Below are 21,438 nucleotides of genomic sequence, written 5' to 3'. Positions count from 1 at the left end.
TTATCTTTTATATATATATATATTTGGGCATGTTAACTTTTCATGTGCTTTTATGTTGACCTCCCATTGCCAAAGGCATCTTTTCTCCCAGTTCCATTGATTTTGCAGTTTATAGTACAAATAATAAAAAATAATATAATACATTTTTCTCAAACAACTAAAGCAAAATTTGCATCCCCCCCAAAGGATCCCTTCCCCCCCATACCTGCAGCAGGGTGGCACTGGGCTGTCTTTGGAGTCTGTTATTAGATCGTCTTCTAAAGAGAGGGTCTGAGGGTCATTTATTGCAGCACTGAGATAAGCATGTTTTTCACCAGACAGAGGAGTTTTTTGCATATCTTTAAAAAATATATATACATAATGTATATAATTTCTAATCTAGATGTGGTCGGAATCACCATTTTATAGTGCGTTACAGATTAAGTAAAGCTGCTTAAAATGTACTTTTTGCTAAATACTTTTCAAATACTTGGGTGTCTATTTTAAGCCAGCTGTCTGTTCTAACAGAACAAAATATTAAATAAATAAATTTAAAAACATTTATTTGTTTTTTTCCCATCACTGCTATCTGCCATTATTCTTGAAGTCCTTTGCCAATTCACTATCCAAGGAATCATCTAAGATACGTCACTGCACTCTGTCCAGATATGTACAAAGTAACTGATACGTCTTTGCAACAAGGTCAACCTTCTTTTGATAAATGAAATTCAGCATCAAAACTGGCTTCTTTATCCTCGGTTATTAACCCTTTTGATGCTGGAGTGGGAACACTGCAGATTCTACTCTGAAATCACGTCACTGAAATAGTTAATGGGGTCGGATTGTTAGGATTAACAGACCCGAACCGTGTGCTCTTGTGATGTGATCCCAAGAATTGCTTGAGTCAGGGATATATTTGCTGACTTGCAGAAATATTATGCTGGCATTTACCGGTATGTTGGGATAATGGACAAAGCATCACACAAACAGCCAGTCAGCACACATTAGGATTGCACAGGAGACCTGTGAACGGATCCATCAGAAACATTTCATCCCAATGTGCATTTATTTTACTAACGTTCCAGCGTGGAACATGACCAGATCTTCCATTCTTTTCTTATGTAAATATGTTTATTTACCTTCAAGTTTTTTTTTGGTTTTGTTAGATTAAGCAATAAAAGCACACGTTTTGGCCATGCAAGTCCACAATTGGAGAAAGGAACTGGTCTTGCAGGAGTCAAGTGACCATAAGACTGTGAAATGAGACTCGCAAGCCCCCTGTAGCAAAGAGAATGTACAGCCTTTTCTAACATATTCAGATTTATTCACAGTTGAAATGCACGTCAAGGACCTCCTGCCATGTAACCCATTCAAGTTGTACGAGAATAACAAACTATACATATTGGGGTTTCCAGGACTATTTGAGGGACTTAGTGACCATATGGGTTACTGTGACGGACCACCTGGCACTCCGACCGAGTACCTCCGCCAATCAATGCTCCTAGTGCTCACTGAGGAATTCCAGCACTCCACCAGACACCATAAGGACAGCAGACCCCACTTCCAGCGATGCAGCTGCGCCGGGGTCTCGCCGTCATTCACCCACCCTGGACCCAAGTCCAGGATTCAGCTTCCAGTGGGCAGACCTCTCCTACTCCCACAGAGTGTAGCAGGAACAGCTCTTATAAGAGCTAGTGATTATAATTCCTGGGGAGTATAGTGATATAGCAATCCCCAGGATAGATACAGCCGTTTTCCCCACGCATGAGATGACTCTATGTTGAGGGTAAGCAGGAACAGCCTTTAATGAAGCCACAACTGGCCTTTTATGCAGTTCCCCATGCAAGGGGACCTGATGGGGCGCAGGGTGACAGTTACAGACCAATAACAGTATAGTTACAACATGGGACACTCCCAAACACAAACAATAGAATCCCTCCGCTGTGCTTGGGAGATAATTGAATCAGGAACTGTACTAATCTAACCCAATTATCTCCAAGCATAGAAAAACATACAATTTTATGAAATCCTAAAAAGTACATTAGAAACACATAAAAGTTACATCCCCTGATAGCCCCAATTTGGATGAACAACATATCCAAAAATCACACAGATCAGTTGAGGGTTCAGGAATTTCCTGGAAGGTCATAGTTTTGACCAACCATGCACATGGTCCTATGCCCAAAACAGTTCCAGGGAAATCAGTGCTAACAGTCGGTCAAGTTCGGTAGTCTTGTACAAGTTTCCCTACAGGGCCCATAGTCTGTGGGCAGGAGGCTGGCAAGCAGGCCCTTCCAAGTACAAGTGGCGAGGTTACTTTTGCCACAGTTACTAAATAGTAGGAGACTCACCGGTTTCCTCGTAAGGGGAATAGACAGGGAGATACCTGGTCTAAACTTGGTACTTTAGACGTAAGGATCAATTCCAGCGAACTCCACCAAAACCATATTAACCAGGCAGAACAACAATAGCAAAAGAGCGGTACAGAAGGAAGGAGTAGGGAAGTGATAGGGACCCAGGTTGGACTTCTCCGTGGAAAATTGCACCAAACCCATGAACCCTCAGGACCAGATTGAGTGTGACCTCATCTTCCCATTTGCTACTGTAGCACAAGTTGCAAGACTTCACTAGAAGTCATAAACAACAATTGGGACCATAAATTCAAATATTTCTGCAATCTCAGAGGCGAGATTCTTCCATTAAATCACAAGTACAGAGCTAAATACATTGGCAGGTTTTATCTCACTCACCAGTCGAGTAAGTGGAATCTGTATCCAAATCTGCCCTCGGTTATTGAGAGGTGGTCTGTCTGGATTAATTGAGAGTTTCCTTGAATTCTAGAAGAATGGTGAGTTCCTTGGTTAAAGCGAATATGATGGATAAAATTGACCTGTTAAGCTATCTTATTTTAATTATTTGCTATTTATATAGCGCCAACACATTTAGCAGCACAGTACTATAGGGGGTGATAGTGGCTGTAGTGAATATAGAGGATAATGGGGGTTATAGTCTGTAGGTAGGTAATCTGTAAGTTGTGCTGACTCTTTTGGTGTAGCCTACAAATTTCCTGTAGTGTATTACCAGATAGTGCTAAGTTTAGTCTACATTAACTCCTATGAGTTCAGCAATCAACCCCCAAGATGGGTATGATTGAGGAACCATCTAGGGAGAAAGACACAAGGTTCTAAATCCTGTCCTTGACCCAGGTAAGCCTTGAAACAAGGTTAGAAGTGTCGGTGTGAGAGCCACATTGACCACTTCTTGGATGGCGGAATAAATTTCCCTGTTACCGAATTACAATGCCAAATAATTTTCTTCATTTACTGTCAAGCAAATCGGTCAATTTTGTTTTTACGAAAGTGGCCATAAAGATTTTAGTTAATTAGCACCATTCTTACGTTTCTCACTATTTGGGTTCTGAAAGGGTTAACATCAAGACCTACCTTGCCCTCAGTAACCATTCTCTTCAATCAGATAATTTTCTTATATGTTAAGTTCTGTAGCAAGGAAACCGACAATAATCCAAATGACCATCACAACCAATTTAACGATGATCATCTTGCCAGTAAATGACAAGAAGTTTAAAAACGAGTCCTCAGAGTTTACAGACGAGTCCTTGGATCAGTGGCTGAAATTTTTTAGTAGGCCCTGCATAATGGGAGATTTAGTCTTGATTTACTCATTAATATGAAATTGCCCCATACACACAGCATTCTCCTGCGAGGATTCTGGATTTACAGTGTGGTGAAACATAGACGTGGAGACTCATTTCGTTCCAAACTGCAATTCGTCCAAATTCAGGCCGATCTTTCGAATTCCCAAACTCTGAGACGAAATGCACCCGACTCACGAAGCAAATGAAACATACACTGGACAAGATGTTCATTTTTTGGGGGGGATTTGAATCCCACCCATGGCGACATGAAAGGAGATAATTGATGGCTAGGGACAGACCGTGACAAGATTATTCACTAAAGTGAGAATTCAATGTGAATGTAAGATTTAAGGTAAAAAAAGCCGAAGTGAAAATGTTCGCTAAGTCTGTTATGTTTGGCTACTCTGGTCTTCAATTCGAAATTCATTTTGAATTCTCACGTTAGTAAATAACCCTGTGAATGTTTATTTTAGTCACACATCAACTAAGAAGCGACCAATAGAGAAAAAAAGGAACAGTAAAACAAATCTATATATTTAATAAATATATAATACTGTATTTAAATATAGATCCTTTACTATTTTAGTTGGTTACTTTTTCTCTTCTTGTGAACCAAATGTCGGGGAAATGTGCTTAGTGGTGTACTGTAAAATATATCATCTGTATATTGCGTATATATATTTCACAGTACAGTAATTGGCTTTTTTTTTTTTTTTTTTATTAATCTTTCTCGGATTCGTTTTTCCAAATCTCTCTTTGTTAATGAAATTCAAACAAGCTAATTTTTACATTTTATTCATTTTTATTTTTTATATTTTCGGCACAGGTGATTCGACCAGAATGATTTTTCCTACCATGCACAAGTCTAGTGTCACCTACAAATATGAACACTCCAACAGTCCAGTTCCGGACCATTTATAAACAAATGAGAAAGCCCTACACCCAGAACTCAACCTTGAGTAACAAAAGGTTTAATTAATTGCTACAATGGAACAGATGGTGCCCCGTAGTAAACTGAGATCATTCATTACTAATTAAAGACTTGGCCAGCCAGTGAGTCAAGAGAACGACCATCGAAAAGGAAAATACTAGTTTGTAGTTTGTGTTTGAAAATGTGGGTCCTAGCTAGACAGAAGTACATCAAAGGAAGAATGCACACTTACTATGTGAGATTTACCAGCATCTTGGCAAATTATAAACTAAATATATTCTTTAAAAAGAAAACCAACTGACACAAATTTATTTTCAATGTTATATAATGCTTATCCCAGTAATTAGTAATAATGTATTTTATTGTGTTTTGGTTTGTAAAACTTCAAGAATAAGGTTAAAAAGGTAACAAACAATTAATTTTTTTTTTCTAATGCGTTTAAAAGGGACACTACGAAATTGCATGATCTATACATCGAAAAGGCTTCACTAAGCAAAATTAGTTTTGGTGACTATAGTGTCCCTTTCAAACTAAAAGTATATTTTTAATTAAAGAGTATAATACAGAACTGTGAACCTATGTCCCTATGTCACACAAGATAGAACTGCCTTAACATATCGGATGGCATTAATAATACATTTTCAAACTTTTTTTTCAACTCTTTATTTGACATTCACATGTTTTTTTTATTCACTATTTATCTCTATATTTTCTAAGTCAAAGTGCAAATTAGGCAGAGAAGCCATCATTGTTCTCTCTCACATTCTAATCATACTGACGGCAATACAGAAAGGCTGATTGCCATGTACCAACGTTTATTAGTTTTTGTAACTTAGCAATTTATTTTTACTGTATGACTTTTAGTTTGGTGTTGATTAGTAATATTAAAAAAATCATAAAATTTTAAATTCCAGTTTTCCACTCTTTATTTATAAAATATTTTACCAGGAAAGATGCATTGAGATTTCTCTCGTTTTCAAGTATGTCCTGGGTCCACAAATCATTGCATTGTTACAGTTAGTGTACAATAAAATACAAAATTAATATACAATATATACAACATTTAACATAGAACAGGTAGGAAAAATATAATCAACCATGACAGGTACATTCTGTTTTGAGGTATGTAGAGATGGATCTCTTAAAGGACTTTAAACTTAGGGAAGATTTTAATTTGTGCGGGAGGTCGTTCCACAAATGCGGTGCTCTGTAGGAGAAGGAGGATCGGGCTGCTTTCTTTTTATATTGAGGTAGACTAAGTAAAGTGTTGGTACTGGATCGGAGGTTGTAGGAAGTGGGAACAGCCGGGGAAAGCATTGCGTTCAGGTAGGGTGGGAGTTTCCCAGAAAAGCTCTTAAACACAAGGCTAGAAAGATGAAGGGTGCGTCTGGATTCCAGCGACAGCCAGTTTAGTTCTTTTAGCATGTCACAATGGTGGGTCCTGTAATTACATTGTAGCACAAATCGGCAGAACGAGTTATACAATGTGTTGAGTTTATTAATGTGGGATTGCGACGCAGATGCATATACTACATCCCCATAATCAATGATTGGCATCAGCATTTGCTGTACAATCTTTTCCTTTACTGAAGGGCTTAGGCAGGATTTGTTTCTGTACAGGGCACCTAGTTTTGGATAAAGTTTAGATGCAAGCTTTTCTATGTGCAGGCCAAAAGATAGATTGGGGTCTAACATCATACCCAAGTATTTGAAAGAGTGGACTGCGGTCAGTGTGCCATTTGAAATTGTTTTGATGGATAGGTGAGAATTGTGTAATTTGTGTAATTTAGGTACTGTTCCAAAGATCATTGTGACAGTTTTGTCAGTGTTCAGGAACAGTTTGTTTTTTGCGATCCACTTTTCAACCTCTGTAAACTGGTCTTGGAGCACAGCCTCAAGCTGCGGTAGATCGGAATTGCTCGCATAGATTACCGTGTCATCTGCGTACATGTGTACATTTGAGGATTTGCAGACATTAGGCAGATCATTTATAAATAATGAAAATAGTAGGGGGCCGAGAATGGAACCTTGGGGAACACCACACGTGACTGGGAGAGGGAGGGAGTCGCTGTCAGAAATGGTCCTCTTAATGCAAATCTGTTTACATTTTCCTTAATTAAGCTTTTTTCCCCCTTTCTTCATCTAAAATTACTATTTTGGGATAGAGTTCCCATGAGGACTATTTTTGAAATGAGAAAAATCATGAAAAAAATAAAATAAAAGTCAATTTACTTTCAATAGGATTTTCTGTATGTTTTCAGCAGTAGTCGTAATGTTAGAGAGCAATTGATTCTAGTTCATAAGTGTTTGGACACTTAAACAGGTTAACTATTAATTAAAGTATGACTTGTCAGGAATTCAAAGAGAATTTCACGTTTTCAGCTGAGTTTTCAATTTGACTATTTTTGCCTAAAATTTGAAATTCAGTGTGAAATTCTATTGAATTCACACTTTATGGGAATTAAAGAGAAATCACTTGAGAGGTCAAAGATCTGTGGCGTTAAAGGAACACTCTCTGCACCATAACCACTTTATCTATTTGAAGTGATAATGGTGGCCGGAGTGACTTGACGTTGTTCCTCAGTTTATATTATGGTTTAATGGTTAACCTGTGGTGGCTCGCTGTCTTTTCTGCTCTGGTTCTGGTATGGCTTGTACACCTATACCAACCTGTATGAGTAATAGGTGGCAGTGATAAGCTGAGAGCCCTCATGTTTCGTTCTCAGCCAATCACTGCCCTTATCACAAGGAAGCATTATTATTATTATTATTATTATTGGTATTTATAAAGAGGAGCCACCTTGTTACACAGGGCTTTATTAGGTAGATCACAAATAGAAGGAAGAAGTGGTGGGAGGGTGGGATTCTAGTTAATTATGGAAAAATAAATGGTTTCACAGTGTACCATGGGAGAGGGCCAGAGCGCTCCAATCATGATAACCATAACCACTTCAAAGAGTTAATGTGGGTATGTTACCTAGAGTGTTCCTTTTAATGTGAGGGTGTTTATTTCTAAATACTACTTGGGAACGACAGACGTTTTGTGAAATTGGGCAATTGTATGCTCGGTTGTTTCTTGACTAATTGACTGTTCTCAAATTTTAGACCATTTTTAGGGAGTTAACAAAAGATTTGGAGCAACAGTTTCTGATATAACAGGGTTTTGGGCTTTCTCGCTTTTGTTCAAATCCAGATGTTACCCCTTTTTCTCGAGGGATGGATTGGATTGAGAACAATCAGAATCTACATGAACTGTGTGTTTTAAGTTATGTTGCTGTTCTCTCACAAAGAATACAAATATTAGAAAAGCTAAACATCATGTAGCCAACTCCTCGTCTCAAAAACATCAAAACAAGTTATAATGAACAGGAGAATTACATTATTTATTACCTGCGACATTGTACATGCAAGGTCACCTTTCTAGGACGTGAGACAGTATAGGCCTCCCACCCTGACCCCAGTGGGGTCAGTTTAGACAATTACCTGGATTTAATGTAGAGTTCAGTTCAAACTGCAATTTATTTGTTTTACCAATTGATATTTTCTGAAGAAATTCTATATTTCAGCTTTCCGTTGGTCCTCTTGTCCCAAACTGTTTTCCCTCTAAAACAAAAGGCATTTAGGCACAGTTAGGTTATATCTGTTGGGACACGGTTGACCCTTTTATACTCTAAGTTCATTGAAGGGGCCTTAAATAATTTAGAAATTGTACCTTTTCAAGGACGAGTGCTATGCATTCTATTTGTCACGGGGTGCCAATAACAGAATTCCATGGCATTTAGTACCACATCCTATTAGTACACCTCCTCCCCCAATGCATTTACTGTTGAAGCTCAGCCAAGCAGGACCATTGCATTGACCATGCTCGTTTCCTTTGCCTATTCTTCCAGTGAAGTTCTGAGCATGCTGCCAGCACTTGGAAAGTGGAGGATTTAACATGATGTCATGTTTTTATATCCACTAACCCTGCACTGGCACTGGCAGTGAAACTACATTGAAGGAACGAGGGGGAAAGAAGTGTATGCTTCTGGCACAGCAATAATCGGCATGGCTACAGGAGTATGGGTAAGAGAGGGTATGTGGAGACACACAGGGAGGGTACATGTGAGGAGGAAGAGGATGTCGAGACATAATGGGTCAGTAGGGGAAGTGGAAGAGTAACCCATAAAGTGATGGGATACTGAAGCACAATCAAGGATGAATGGTGGAAAGAGGCACAGAAGAAGAAAAGTAAGCGAAAATGAAGTGGGCAGAGGAGTAAGTGGAGATTAAATACTTACTTGCCAGCAAACATTTATTCTACCGTGGTACAGTTCTGATTTTGGGTCCTTGACCTGCTGTTCCTGGTGTTTTCTTTGGTGGTCGGCTTCTGGGGACACCAGAGAAAAATGCAACAAATGTTTAACCCCTTAAGGACCAAACTTCTCAAATAAAGGGGAATCGTGACATGTCACACATGTCATGTGTCCTTAAGGGGTTAAACAGTGCGACTCTGCTTGGCAAGCCTTACACGGCATTATAACCAATACACAAATTGTTCAATAGCGCTCTGCAAATGCGCAGTCCTGCTTGTCTTTCTTCCAGGGAAACCTGTCCTATCCATCTACAAACTGGAATTGGCAGCAACCAAATTGGCAAAAAATAATTTTTGGGAGACACTCATGAGTGATGATGGGAGACTAGTAGGGAACCAACACTGAGATATCACCAGCAAACCTCGATGACAGGGACAAGGAGAGGTCCGAAGACATACGGAAAATGACATGAAGACAGCAGTAACCAATTCATATATTACTTTTCTTGTTTTATTCAGATGGAATGACATCATTGATTGATTAATCAGTGTCACATTGTCGCATGTGATTTTATTCACAATTGTAATGTCTATATTGTTTATAATTTTCAAAGCAATGAAAGGATTAAAAAAATCTGATCTTCAATTTAGTTCACAGACCATCTTCCTGAGTTTAGTCAACATTTGATATGGGGCAGAATTTGACATTCTAATACATTGTTTCCTCCATGTATACAGTGACTACCAGTTAGCAGTTAGTTAGACTGAGGTCGGATCTTCATCTCTGATATTTTATATGAGTAATTTTGACCACGGCCCGACCTCCAGTTTACCCCAGTGCCGTAGCTGTTGTGATTTCCTCGCAGGTACAATCCGTTCAGGTTTGATATATGGCACTCCGTATACCACCAGGCACCTTTGTAATTATTTGCACAGCTTTTCGTGGTATGGCGGTCGTTATCTCTATCTTTGGTAGAAAATGGTGTGTTTCTGTGACCATAGAAGGAGTCACCTGTAAATGGAAGAGAAGATGATGTGTAAACCACTAGTGCAGTCCATTAAATAAACCGGATTATATTTACCTGACCATGAGTTTACTGGAAAATTGGATGTGATTTTTAATTATATCTTTATTTAGGATCTGTCTGTATTTGAAATATCGATACAAAAAAGGGACTTTCACAGCAAACTGTGTAGAAAACACAAAGTAATAAAAACGTAACAAATTGGTATTAACTTCCCTGGTGGCATGAAACGCGTAGGACTGCTTTTTTGCATTTTATATTGCTCCTGTTTTATCTGGTTGCATTTTCTTTTTTTATATAGCCCAAATTTGGATCTGAATTGAATACATGGAAACATATCTGAAACCAGCATTACTCTGAGGGCTCTCTTTGGTCTTACAAATTGTGAGAGTAAATCACATTTATATTTTTAAAAATACGTTACAGTTATGCCATTCTTATCTTTCCTAGCAGGACCACCCCTATGTATTGTACATGTGTATTTGAAATACCGGTATATTTAAAAGATTGGTATAAACGTATTAGTTTGTTGACCTATAAGAGAGACAGAAAATATTTAATGGATTTATTGGATAAATCTGGTATTTTTTTTAGAAATGTCAAGGGAAGTAAACATTTTAGCAAAAAAAACAAAGTGAACATATAGTCTAGCTTCAGAATTCTTCTACTTTTTGCTATTGCTTTTTGCTATATTGTGCTAAAATCCACTATCAATGCTCTACAACTCATCATTTAGTGAATAAACCCTCAGTGAAATGAAATGAGTCACATCATGAGGATAAAAGGTTTTAAGGTGTTTTTCTGACACCTAGAGGTCATTTTGGGAACGGCAGGAATAATTTCTAATAGATAATTTAAAAATTTGGTTAACGGATACACAGACGGCTGGTGTCTGTCATACCTGCAGTCCCTCCAGTGAATGACCCCAAACTCAGAGTGTAATTCAGATTCTCCCCTGTGATTTTGAAGTTGCTGTATGTGGCGTAAGTTCTGTTGTTTTCAAAATCCATGAAATCGAAGCGGAGGTCGTATGTTCCTATCAGAAAAGTGAATTATTATTTATTACGTGCAGCGCTGGGCAAAACCACATGGTTTATAAACAATCCATAGAAGATAAACATGAAATAAAGCACCATGTACTATCACATACTGACGGACACAGTCGAGGTTTGTTTATGTATCTGTTTGGGTGTCTGCCAGGAGGAGGAAGGTAAGTGACACGGAATCTGAAATTAGATTTATGGATATTTTCTTAGCAGTGACGTTGGGTATCAAAGGCTGATTTGGAATATTTAGGCTAAAATTATCACCTTGAAACAGTTCTACAAATCAGCTGCTATTTTAAATTGCCACAACTCTCTCATTAAATTATAAGGAATATCCCATTCCCTGCCAGCCCCGTTTATACATAGGGTAATGTTAAATGTAAAACAAAAAGTAACCTATGAAACCCCATTGAAGGAAATATTCCCAAACTCATAACAAACTAAGCTCATTTAAATTGTTGAGGGGCAGAGGATTCTGGTAGCCATATTACCTACTGGGCTTAAACAGTTTTACAACAAATTAACCCAGAAATAGGGGTCTTTCACCTACTACCTCTGCCTCATGGCTTTCTTGCTCTCTGCCCGGAGTACGAGGAAGGTTTAGCAGGGTGTCAGCCAATGAGGTGCGACAGTAAATTGACGCTCATGATCACTGGACACCAGTTGAGAGAAATAATACGTACTATTTCTCTAACAATTCTAACTACGCCAGTGTGCTAACTATTCATCTGGGGTTTCTGATAAATGTTATGCTAGCAGTACTTGGTAGTGAACATGTTAAAGAACATGGAAAGACTTGTCTTTACCCGTGTGTCTTTCTTCCTCAATTCCAACTCTCTCCTTGACCCTCTTCAATCTGACTTCCGCCCTCTCCACTCTACTGAAACTGCTCTGATCAAAGTCACTAATGACCTAATCGCAGCTAAATCCAAAGGTCACTACTCCATATTAATTCTCCTTGACCTCTCTGCTGCCTTTGACACCGTTGATCATGCTCTCCTCCTTCAAACTCGTCAATCGCTCGGTCTCTGTGACTCTGCCCTCTCTTGGTTTTCCTCCTATCTCTCCCAATGCTCATTCAGTGTCTCCTTTTCCAAGCATACCTCCTCCCCTCGTCATGTCTCGGTTGGAGTTCCCCAGGGCTCTGTCCTTGGTCCCCTTCTATTTTCTCTTTATACTGCCTCTCTTGGCAAGCTTATTGCCTCTTTTGGATTCCACTACCACCTGTACGCTGATGACACTTAGATATACCTCTCCTCCCCGGACCTCTCCCCTGCTGTCCTGCAACGTGTCACTGCTTGCCTTTCTTCCATCTCTGACTGGATGTCCTCACGCTTTCTGAAACTCAATCTCTCTAAAACTGAACTCCTTGTCTTTCCTCCTCCTAATACTGATCCTCCTCTCTCGCTCTCCCTTCAAGTCAGTGATATCCACATAAGTCCATCCTTGCTAGCACGCTGTCTTGGCGTCATATTTAACTCTGGCCTCACCTTTGAGCCTCACATCCAGTTTGTTGCCAAATCCTGTAGGTTCCAACTCAAAAACATAGCCCGCATCCGCCCCTTTCTTACGCAAGATGCGACCAAAGAGCTTGTCCATGCGCTAGTAATTTCCCCCATGGATTACTGTAACCCTCTCCTGATTGGTCTCCCCAAAAGCTGTTTTGCCCCGCTACAGTCTGTAATGAATGCTGCAGCTAGACTGATTTTCCTCTCTAGTCGGTCCTCTCACACATCACCCCTCTGCCAGACCTTACATTGGCTCCCTGTATCCTATTGGAGTCAATTCAAAGTGCTAACCCATTCATTTAAAGCACTGAACAATTCTACCCCCTCTTATATCTCTTCACTGATCCATAGGTATGCCCCTCCTCGTTCCCTCCACTCTGCCCGTGACCACCTCCTGACCACTGCTCGTACCCGTACGGCCAACTCGCGCTTGCAGGACCTCTCGCGGGCGGCTCCTTTCCTATGGAATAGCCTGCCTACTGCCATCAGACTCTCCCCTAGTCTTCAATCATTTCAGAAGAGTCTTAAAACCCATCTGTTACAAATCGCTATTTGTAACTGGCCCTTTAAATGAGAAATTGCCCTGCTTCCCTGAATTGTGGAGAAGCATGTTTGCCAGCCTCCTGCCTCATGACTATGGCCCCTGGAAGATTGTGCCCCTGAAAACTTATTAACATTTATTGGGTGTGTATGGCCCTTTAAGAACCGTCTGGGGACATATTGTGACTTTGCTGAACAATACCCCTTTAAGACTATGTCCCCAGACCTGTAAAATAACTTGCCCCTGGCTTTCTCCCACTTGGTTCAGTAAATAGGGCTTACTGAACCAAGTACCACACAGGCGGACCACCCAGAAGTTAAAGTGTGCAGGCAATTTACCTCCCAGGCTGTGAGGTTACTGCAGGTTAATTGCCGAGCGCTGGGTGGCCGCCATTCGGCAGCCGAACACGTGGCGGCGGCCATTTTGGTCATTCGAATGCGGTCAGCGGTGTATGCTAAAGATTCTGTGGAACTAAAATCGGCTACACATTTTGCCGAACACCGCTGACCCTTACCTTCTTCCATACTGAACTTGCAGCTCCAGAGACTAAGTCCCGTTCGAAATGGGACTTAGTCGTTTTTCGGCTTGAAATTGACCGGCCGCACAGCCCAAATCTATGGAACTGTTTTGGGCAGGAAAATGTGCTTGCGGTCGGTCATAAAGGACTTCCAGCTAACTTTTGATCCACTGGATGGATTTGGCTGATTTTTGGAAGTGTTTATGTTTGATGTATGCTGAGTCTGAATATGCAACTTTTATTGAAATTGAATGTATGGTTTTAAAGTTACAGTGTGTGTGTAAAAACTGTATTTTTATTGTATGTAATAATTGGTTTAACTGTTTAACTGAGGGGAGGAAATGTGTGGGCTGCACCAGATGTGTGATTGGTGATTTTATGCCTCCCCCTGGGAGTGTCCTATTTGCATGTAACCTCAATAAAAGCCAGGCTGGGTGTTCCAGCATCTCAGACCTCTTCTGACCCTCAATACGTAGCCTTGTCTCGTTATTGGAGGGAACTGCTATATCACACTGGGGATTGCTATGCGCTGCATATTCCCCTGAGCTCTTAATCACTTAGCTCTTGTAAGAGCTTGTTCCGGATACGCTCTCCTGGAGGAGAGGTCTTCCCCACACGGTCCTGGAGTCAGAAAGCCGATCCAGGGTGGAAGGAAGACGGCGCGGCTCCAGTTAAGCTACGGCGGTTGTGGAGCCTGCGGTGGTTGTGGTGTTGTCTGCAGTGCTTGGAGTCCTCTGAGAGCGCTAGGAGCATCCATCAACGGAGGGTACTCGGTCGGAGTACACGGAGCTCCGTTACACCATCTCTTCAGGAAAGCTTATGGCCTCCCAGAGTAACCTCTACCTCACATACCTGACTCTTGCTCTTGCCTAAAGGGCAGCACTGTACTCTCTCCTTCAGCCCTGCTTCACTCCCACCATATTTGATTGCTATTTCCTGTCCTAACGTGTCTTATTCCCCACCTCCTATAGACTGTAAGCTCGTTTGAGCAGGGTCCTCTTCAACCTATCGTTCCTGTAAGTTTTCCTGTAATTGTCCTATTGATAGTTAAATCACCGTCTCATAATATTGTAAAGTGCTAAGGAATCTGTTGGCGCTATATAAATGGCAATAATAATAATAATAATAATAATAATAATAATAATAAAGTATAATGGCAGGGCCTTGCTTGCAGTAGGAAACATGAATATTACCTGTGGATGTAAGTTGGTGAATGTGATTGTTCCCCAGCCAGAACTCGCTAGTCTGGTGGCCAAACCCTCGCTTGTAGGAATTCCAGTCCTGGAAGAAATCCACCGACCCATCCATCCTTCTCTGGAAAACCTAATTACATGTAAGGGGTTAGTAGTTAACCCAATAGGTTCCAAGCAATGGTAAATATTCTGCCCTATTTTAAGTGACTTTGTTCTAATAGATGGTTAGTATTTGGGTTAAACTGAGATCAGGGCGGTGCACGGATTTTTGGCTACACAGGCGAAGATGAATTTTGCTGCCCCCCTACCAACCGAAAAAAATGCATCACCTGTGCATCTCGTAACCCCTTTTCAATTTATTACCCCCTTTAGTGTTTCATATTCTCTGTTGAATGTCTTCCCCCTTTTGCCCCTTTGATGTATCTTCTTTAATGTAATATATCCCTCCTTTCTGCTCTGCTGGAAGGCTGTCCCATGTATTCACAACCATTTCTGAAAACATCCCTAATCTTGTTGTTACTTATCACGTTTCCTCTTAAAGGATAAGCTCTGGTGAGTTCAGCCCTGTTTCTTATATATATAAAAAATCATGACTCCAGAGTTATGGTGGCAACGTTACATAGAACAATAGTGCAGAGACCCCTTGTGGACAGAAGTGGAAATGCAAGTTAAAATAATCTTGTTGGTGGAGCCTATTTTTTTCTATTTAAGAGCATCCCTGGAAACACTCCGCTATTGCCTGTTTTACCAACAAATCTAATGTCTGCCTTAGCTGTAGTCTGCTAGGAAAGTAAAACTTAGTGGCCATACTTACTAGCCATCCTCCTCCGTCAGTCTCCATGTCACAATACACAGTGAGAGGAAGCCCATTGCTTGTGTATACTGTGTACCAACCGCTCAGAGAAGCTCCATAGTCCAAGACCTCCTTACAGTTCTGGGCAGCTGGAGGACAGAATGAGAGAGGATCATGCTGATTGGACGGTTAGCTGTTTGACTTCCTGATTCAGTTTAATGCAGCCAAACAAAAAGGGAGATTAAATATCGCTGCTTATTAAAACACTCAGAATGCCAGACTTTTAATTAACAGAAATTACTTTTTAACAGGCGGCAGCTAAGAAGCTTATTTCCTAAAATGAGAATTCAAAGTGACTTCAAGGTAAATTTAAAATGTAAGGTCAGAATAGCCGTAACTGGAAAAAGTCTCTGTCGGCTATACTTTCATTGTCTAGCTACTCTAATCTTAAATTTCAAATTCACCTTAAAATCACCGATTTCTCACTTCAGTGATTAACCATTTAAACCTTACACGCGTTAAATATTTATATAATATTCACTGTCTCTGATTATAATTAATGCTACAAATAATTACCTTAAACCTAAAGAGGCCATCTCCTAGTCAGTTTTACTATATAATTAAATGGATTTATATTTATTTACTTACTTCCAGGGGCAGGTACCCCGGGATCTCCCTTGTCACCTGAACAAAGAAATATTAAAAAATATTAAAAAATATTGCAATTCAGAAAATATATGAATTTTGGACAGTTACATTGTAACTCTAAGAATATTTTAGTATGTTTAAATAGAGACATCACAGATTGTGTCTCTATAAACGACTCTGTAATAGATAAGGTGTGAAGTTAATAAATGCAGAGTTGATAAAATGACATTCCACATTTAAAATGTTTTGCTTTAAAACTCTTATGGCTAATGGATCCCTCTAGATTCAGTAATAATTAGAAACATAGAAACATAGAATGTGACGGCAGATAAGAACCATTTGGCCCATCTAGTCTGCCCAGTTTTCTAAATACTTTCATTAGTCCCTGGCCTTATCTTATAGAAACATAGAATGTGACGGCAGATAAGAATTGTTTCAGTTCCTAATTTCTACCGAACAGTTGAAAGAGCAAAAATAAATGTCCTTTTTCTTAACGTTGCTGTTTCCATTGTTTTGGAGATAAATGTCTAATCTGGTACCCTTAAATATGGCGATCCCACATAAGGATAGCAAATTAGAGTGTTATCTGCTACACAGTTGAAAGATCAAAATGAAGAAAAAAGTCCTTTTATTAAGTTTGATCTTTCAGGCAGCCTTAGTAAATAGCTCCCTTAAGTGGTACTCTTATGTGAGATTACTGTTTTTAAAGATACGAAATTATAGAGCTATCTGCCAAACAGCACCCTAACTTGGTATCCTTTGGAATGCATCTAAAATGTGTTTTTCGTTCAGAAATTCGTCTCAATTTTGGTTAATTTCGAATCGATAATTTCCACATTTTGAGCATTCAAAATTTAAAAAGTCAACAAAATTGAAAGAAAATGTGCCCATGTACATCTCCAGAAGCAACGTTGATTGTTCTTTACTTGATTCTTTATCATTTGTATCTGCTAATTCTACCCACAATAAAGGTTTATCCTGAATTTACCTACTTGTTACCTTTTTGTCCTTGTGCGCCTGTGGCCCCTTTATCACCTGGAAGAGAATACAATCTATATAATTATGAGCCCCTCAGTAAATCCTTTTCACCGCTTTCGATGTGCAATGAGGAGATTTCCTGGCCACGGATTGGGGCCACGTGATGACAATGTATGGTCCACGTATCTTGCTCATTCCATGACTAGCACATCCACGGTTGGCTTTAGAAGCTATGTGGCCTCTTAAAAACAACTGACTGGGCTCTTCCAAACTCTCACATACGCGCATACACAAACATTCCCAGACACACAGTCACAGCCACACTCACAGTAATGCACTTACACACAGTCACAGGATCACACTGCTAGATTCCCGCTCACACAGGTACACACATCAACACATGGCCAGAGATATATTTTACACAGAATCCTTCTTGGTTCTACCCATTTTCCTGTCTGTCTATCCATTGCTGCAGGGTGATGACTTTCATGGTGTCTAGTGGGGGCTGAACCAGTGCTGCAGTCTATGCCTTTCACTCCCACGTGGTTTCCTTCTGCGGGTGTTAGGGTGGAGCAGTTGCAGTTGATGCCCCATGTGGGTGAAAGGAAAGCATGCGGTAAGGGGCCCGCTGTGTTAGAAGCCACCCAGTCCACAGAGATGGCCCCCAGCGTATTGCCAGAGCGCTTACCTGGGTACCAGCTTTACCTACTGATGACGACTCTGCTCTTTGATGAAGCAATTCTGGGATAAAGTTCTACATTCAAATTCTAGATTCTATGGGGATTGTATCAGATTTAGCACATTGCATTTCTATTTCTCTCTCTCTCCATCTTTGTACAGTTGACATGACAGTATAAGAATGTATTAGTTTAGCGATTTATGAGCATTTAAATATGTAGAAAGTATCGTACAATGATTATGAAATGTGATCCCATATTCTGTATTCTAATTTAGTATTCTCCCAATATATCGCTATTTAGAGTTAGTTTACCTTTAAGTCCTATTGGTCCTATCTTCCCGTGAGTTCCAGGCGAGCCTTTCTCTCCTACAAATAAGACACCATAGGGGTTAGTAGAATACTTTTTATCTAAAACCATTTTACATTGTGATTTCTCGGATTCTCAGGATTCCTGGACTGGATACATTATAACTGAAAAATACACAATGACATCATTATGATAATTAACCTCTGGGTCGATACAACTGATATTACCTTTAGGTCCTGCCGGTCCTTGCACTCCCTGTATTCCTTGTGTTCCAGGAATTCCCGGACATCCTCGCAAAATGGCCAGCTTGTCCGACTCGCCAACGCCAATAAGCTTCACATCTGCCCAGAAAGTAACACATTATATATATATGTTTCACCAGTTAGGGGCTCATTCACCAAATACCAAATTGCAGTGAATTAAAAGCCAAATTACACATTTTTGGTTAAAACAGACAAGCTGGGACGATGTGAAGTTGGAGAATATTTTCAACTCAGATGTTTTTCCTTTTAATCTGTGATCTGATTTTTTAAAATCATTACAATTTGCTGTTGAGTGAATAAACCTCATAGATTGATCATTTTTTTTCCTTATTAATCAGATTCAGATTGTCAGCTCTTTTGAGTAAGGCTTTCTTTACGTCGTAGATCTACTAGTCTACGTCTCATAGTGTAATTGTAAAACTCTCTGGAAATTTCCGACACTATAAAAATGATAATATTACTGATAATAGGAATAATAATTACAGGGTAGTAATGACTCAATTTCCAAGACTCTTACTGACGTCATGGGTTTCAATGTCTTTGTCTGCAAACTTCAACTCATTTTTTTGTGCATTTTTTTCTTTCAGGTTCACAAACAGATTTTACAGACGATATTGAGCTCTACTAAGTGTAATGATTTGTGGTAACTTAAGAATAAGTTTAAAAATGACAATCCTAAATAGTAAATGAAAATGAAAATCAACATAGCTACTAAACTGGAGATAAATAAAAACACGGTTATTGTATCCAACATCTTCCAAACTGGTTCTTGAGTCACCACAATTAGCTGTTTATTGTCTACATGACTAGAAACATTATACTATAAAGATCAGTGACCGTAACGTTACGTTACATTCTAACGTTTGTTTTGCTGTACAGAAGGGCTGTATATTCCATTTATATTTAACTTTCCTTCATTCAAGATTTGGATTTGAAATTTTAGCCGTATCAGTCCAGTGATGCAGATGTAAAATAGATGAACCTTTTTTTTAAGTGTATCAGAATTTTGGCAAAGTTGGGATAGATCGTATGGTTCTCACAATTAAAGCATTTCTCACCTTCTCAACTTTAGGATGGATAAAGGGAGGATCTCCCGAATGCAAAATTCTGTTAGTCCAATAAAAGCGGTATTAGAAGAACCTAATTTCATCTCTTAATCTTACATATTTATTCACAAGAAATAATGACTTGTTTATACTGATTTTCACAACATCCTTTCATCATTCATAAGTGAGACCTGATAGACTCTCTCACACTGAAACAACCAATTAGGTTTCTCCATTAGTAATAAATAATATAGATTTATGTCTATATACATTGCTTGGCAAGTCAAGTGACAAGCAAGACTTGCATATCAGAGCACTTTGATTGGCTCGCTTTCAAGTCAACCAATCAATGTGCTTTGACATTCAAAGTGTGGGACCTTTATAAAGGACGAGTGTGTATATAACTATGTGTTTATATTCACTTTGTAGTTTGTTTTTAATTTATTTTTCACTTTTGTTGACCTTATATTATAATTGTAAGTAGCAAAAGTGAAGTTGTATGACTATGTTTACCGGAAATTTGTTTAACCCCTTAAGGACACATGACATGTGTGACATGTCATGATTCCCTTTTTGTAGCGGAGCGGCAGGGGTTAATCCAAGGGCTCTCCGCTGGTAATCAGGATTCAGCATACAGAAGGCAGGACACACAGCATAATTCCCATTCCCAAGGATCAGACGACACATAGCCTGGGAGTCAACTGACAATTTTTATTCAACTTTTAAATGTTCTGCAATATGACCTAAAGTGGCTAGGTTTGCCACAATGCTCCTTTTATGGCAGTCTCCCATGCAAGGGAGGTACAATCGGTTCTCAAACAGAATGTTGATTACTGTTCGAGAAACGATTACCTTGTTCACATACAGCAAAATAACGAATCGTTCGTAGTAAAAGTCCCGAATACCGTTCTTTTACATAGGAAAAAGTTTTTTTTTTTTTACCAGCCTTTTGTGGCTACATCTGCCACACCTTTTATTCCAGAAGTTTGGTCCTTAAGGGGTTAAATCAGTTGTCTGTTCACAACAGCTCATATTTAAAGAAAAAACTCTAAGTGCGCTTCTCCAATCAGTAAAAATATAAACTCAATGATTAGAGTGAGGGATCATTCGTAGCTCACCTGGACAGGTGTCCTCAGCATAACACAGAATGGCGGCCAGCGATACGAGAATGCTCAGTGATGAATATGCACAGTTCCTCATCTTACTCCCTGTAGCTGCTGGAGTAGAAGTGTTTTATGGTATCTCTGGAACAGATGGAGAGTATCGTCTAAAGTACAACAAGCCCCTCATCCTTAAATAGGCAGCAACGACTGTATGCCAGGAACGGAATTTCTGGTGTTTAGCAACGAGAATTTCATCATATGGAGCGGTTTGATTGCAGACATACCTCTTCTAACCACTGATAGTCACACCTTCTTTTTATTCATCTGATTTGGCTTTATAGATTCATCATTTCTGAATGTTTCCCTTTCCTGGCAATATTTTTACTTCTACTGATATCTTGTAAGATTAGGTTTGCATTATCACATGAAGAATAAAGTTTTAAGCAACGTTCTGCATAACCGTAAAAGAGGGGTGCCATATATTTCAAAAAACATTTTGGGAGTATTGGTTCGGTAAATAAAAGGGAGCTGTGGGGAGTAATGACTTGATATACATAGGTAGAGGCGACTACGTTTAACCAAACTGGAGGTTTTTCTACACACAATTTGTTGCTTGAATAAACCACTTCCAGGGCAATTCATTATTATGGTCTGAATTATTAAATTCACTTTATTTCCCACAACTCACATTTATAGCAGTTATATCCCTTGTTTTCCTTATATTATTGAATTGTATATTCCTGGACATCTCAACTAATTTTATTTTCTTAAAAAAACAAAAAAGAAAAAAAAATTGCCTTATATATTGATAAATAGATAAAGTAGTTCATATTTTTCTCTTTTATGAAATGCAGGTCGACACATTTCGAGACGGGGTGGAGCTTTTGAAAGGATTGTTGAGTTTTTTACTTTCCTCCTTCCAACGTTGAGTC

General features: G+C 39.3%; 1 protein-coding gene across 1 annotated transcript; it reads right to left on the bottom strand.

The window, feature by feature from the left end:
- Positions 1–9,501: 9,501 nt before the first annotated feature.
- On the bottom strand, positions 9,502–20,766 carry LOC134573290 (ficolin-1-B-like). The gene is made up of 9 exons (XM_063432949.1): positions 20,522–20,766; positions 18,322–18,435; positions 18,100–18,153; positions 17,130–17,165; positions 16,131–16,166; positions 15,504–15,631; positions 14,690–14,819; positions 10,786–10,920; positions 9,502–9,871 (listed from the first exon to the last, which is right to left on the bottom strand). The coding sequence occupies exons 1-9, from the start codon at positions 20,601–20,603 to the stop codon at positions 9,615–9,617; spliced, it is 972 nt and encodes a 323-aa protein (XP_063289019.1). The 5' UTR covers positions 20,604–20,766; the 3' UTR covers positions 9,502–9,614.
- Between the last annotated feature and the right edge of the window lie 672 nt (positions 20,767–21,438).

The sequence above is a fragment of the Pelobates fuscus genome, chromosome 9 (genome assembly GCF_036172605.1).
Source record: "Pelobates fuscus isolate aPelFus1 chromosome 9, aPelFus1.pri, whole genome shotgun sequence".
NCBI lineage: Eukaryota > Metazoa > Chordata > Amphibia > Anura > Pelobatidae > Pelobates > Pelobates fuscus.
The sequence above is the reverse complement of the archived record's forward strand: the minus strand, read 5'-3'. Positions and strand labels throughout refer to the sequence as shown.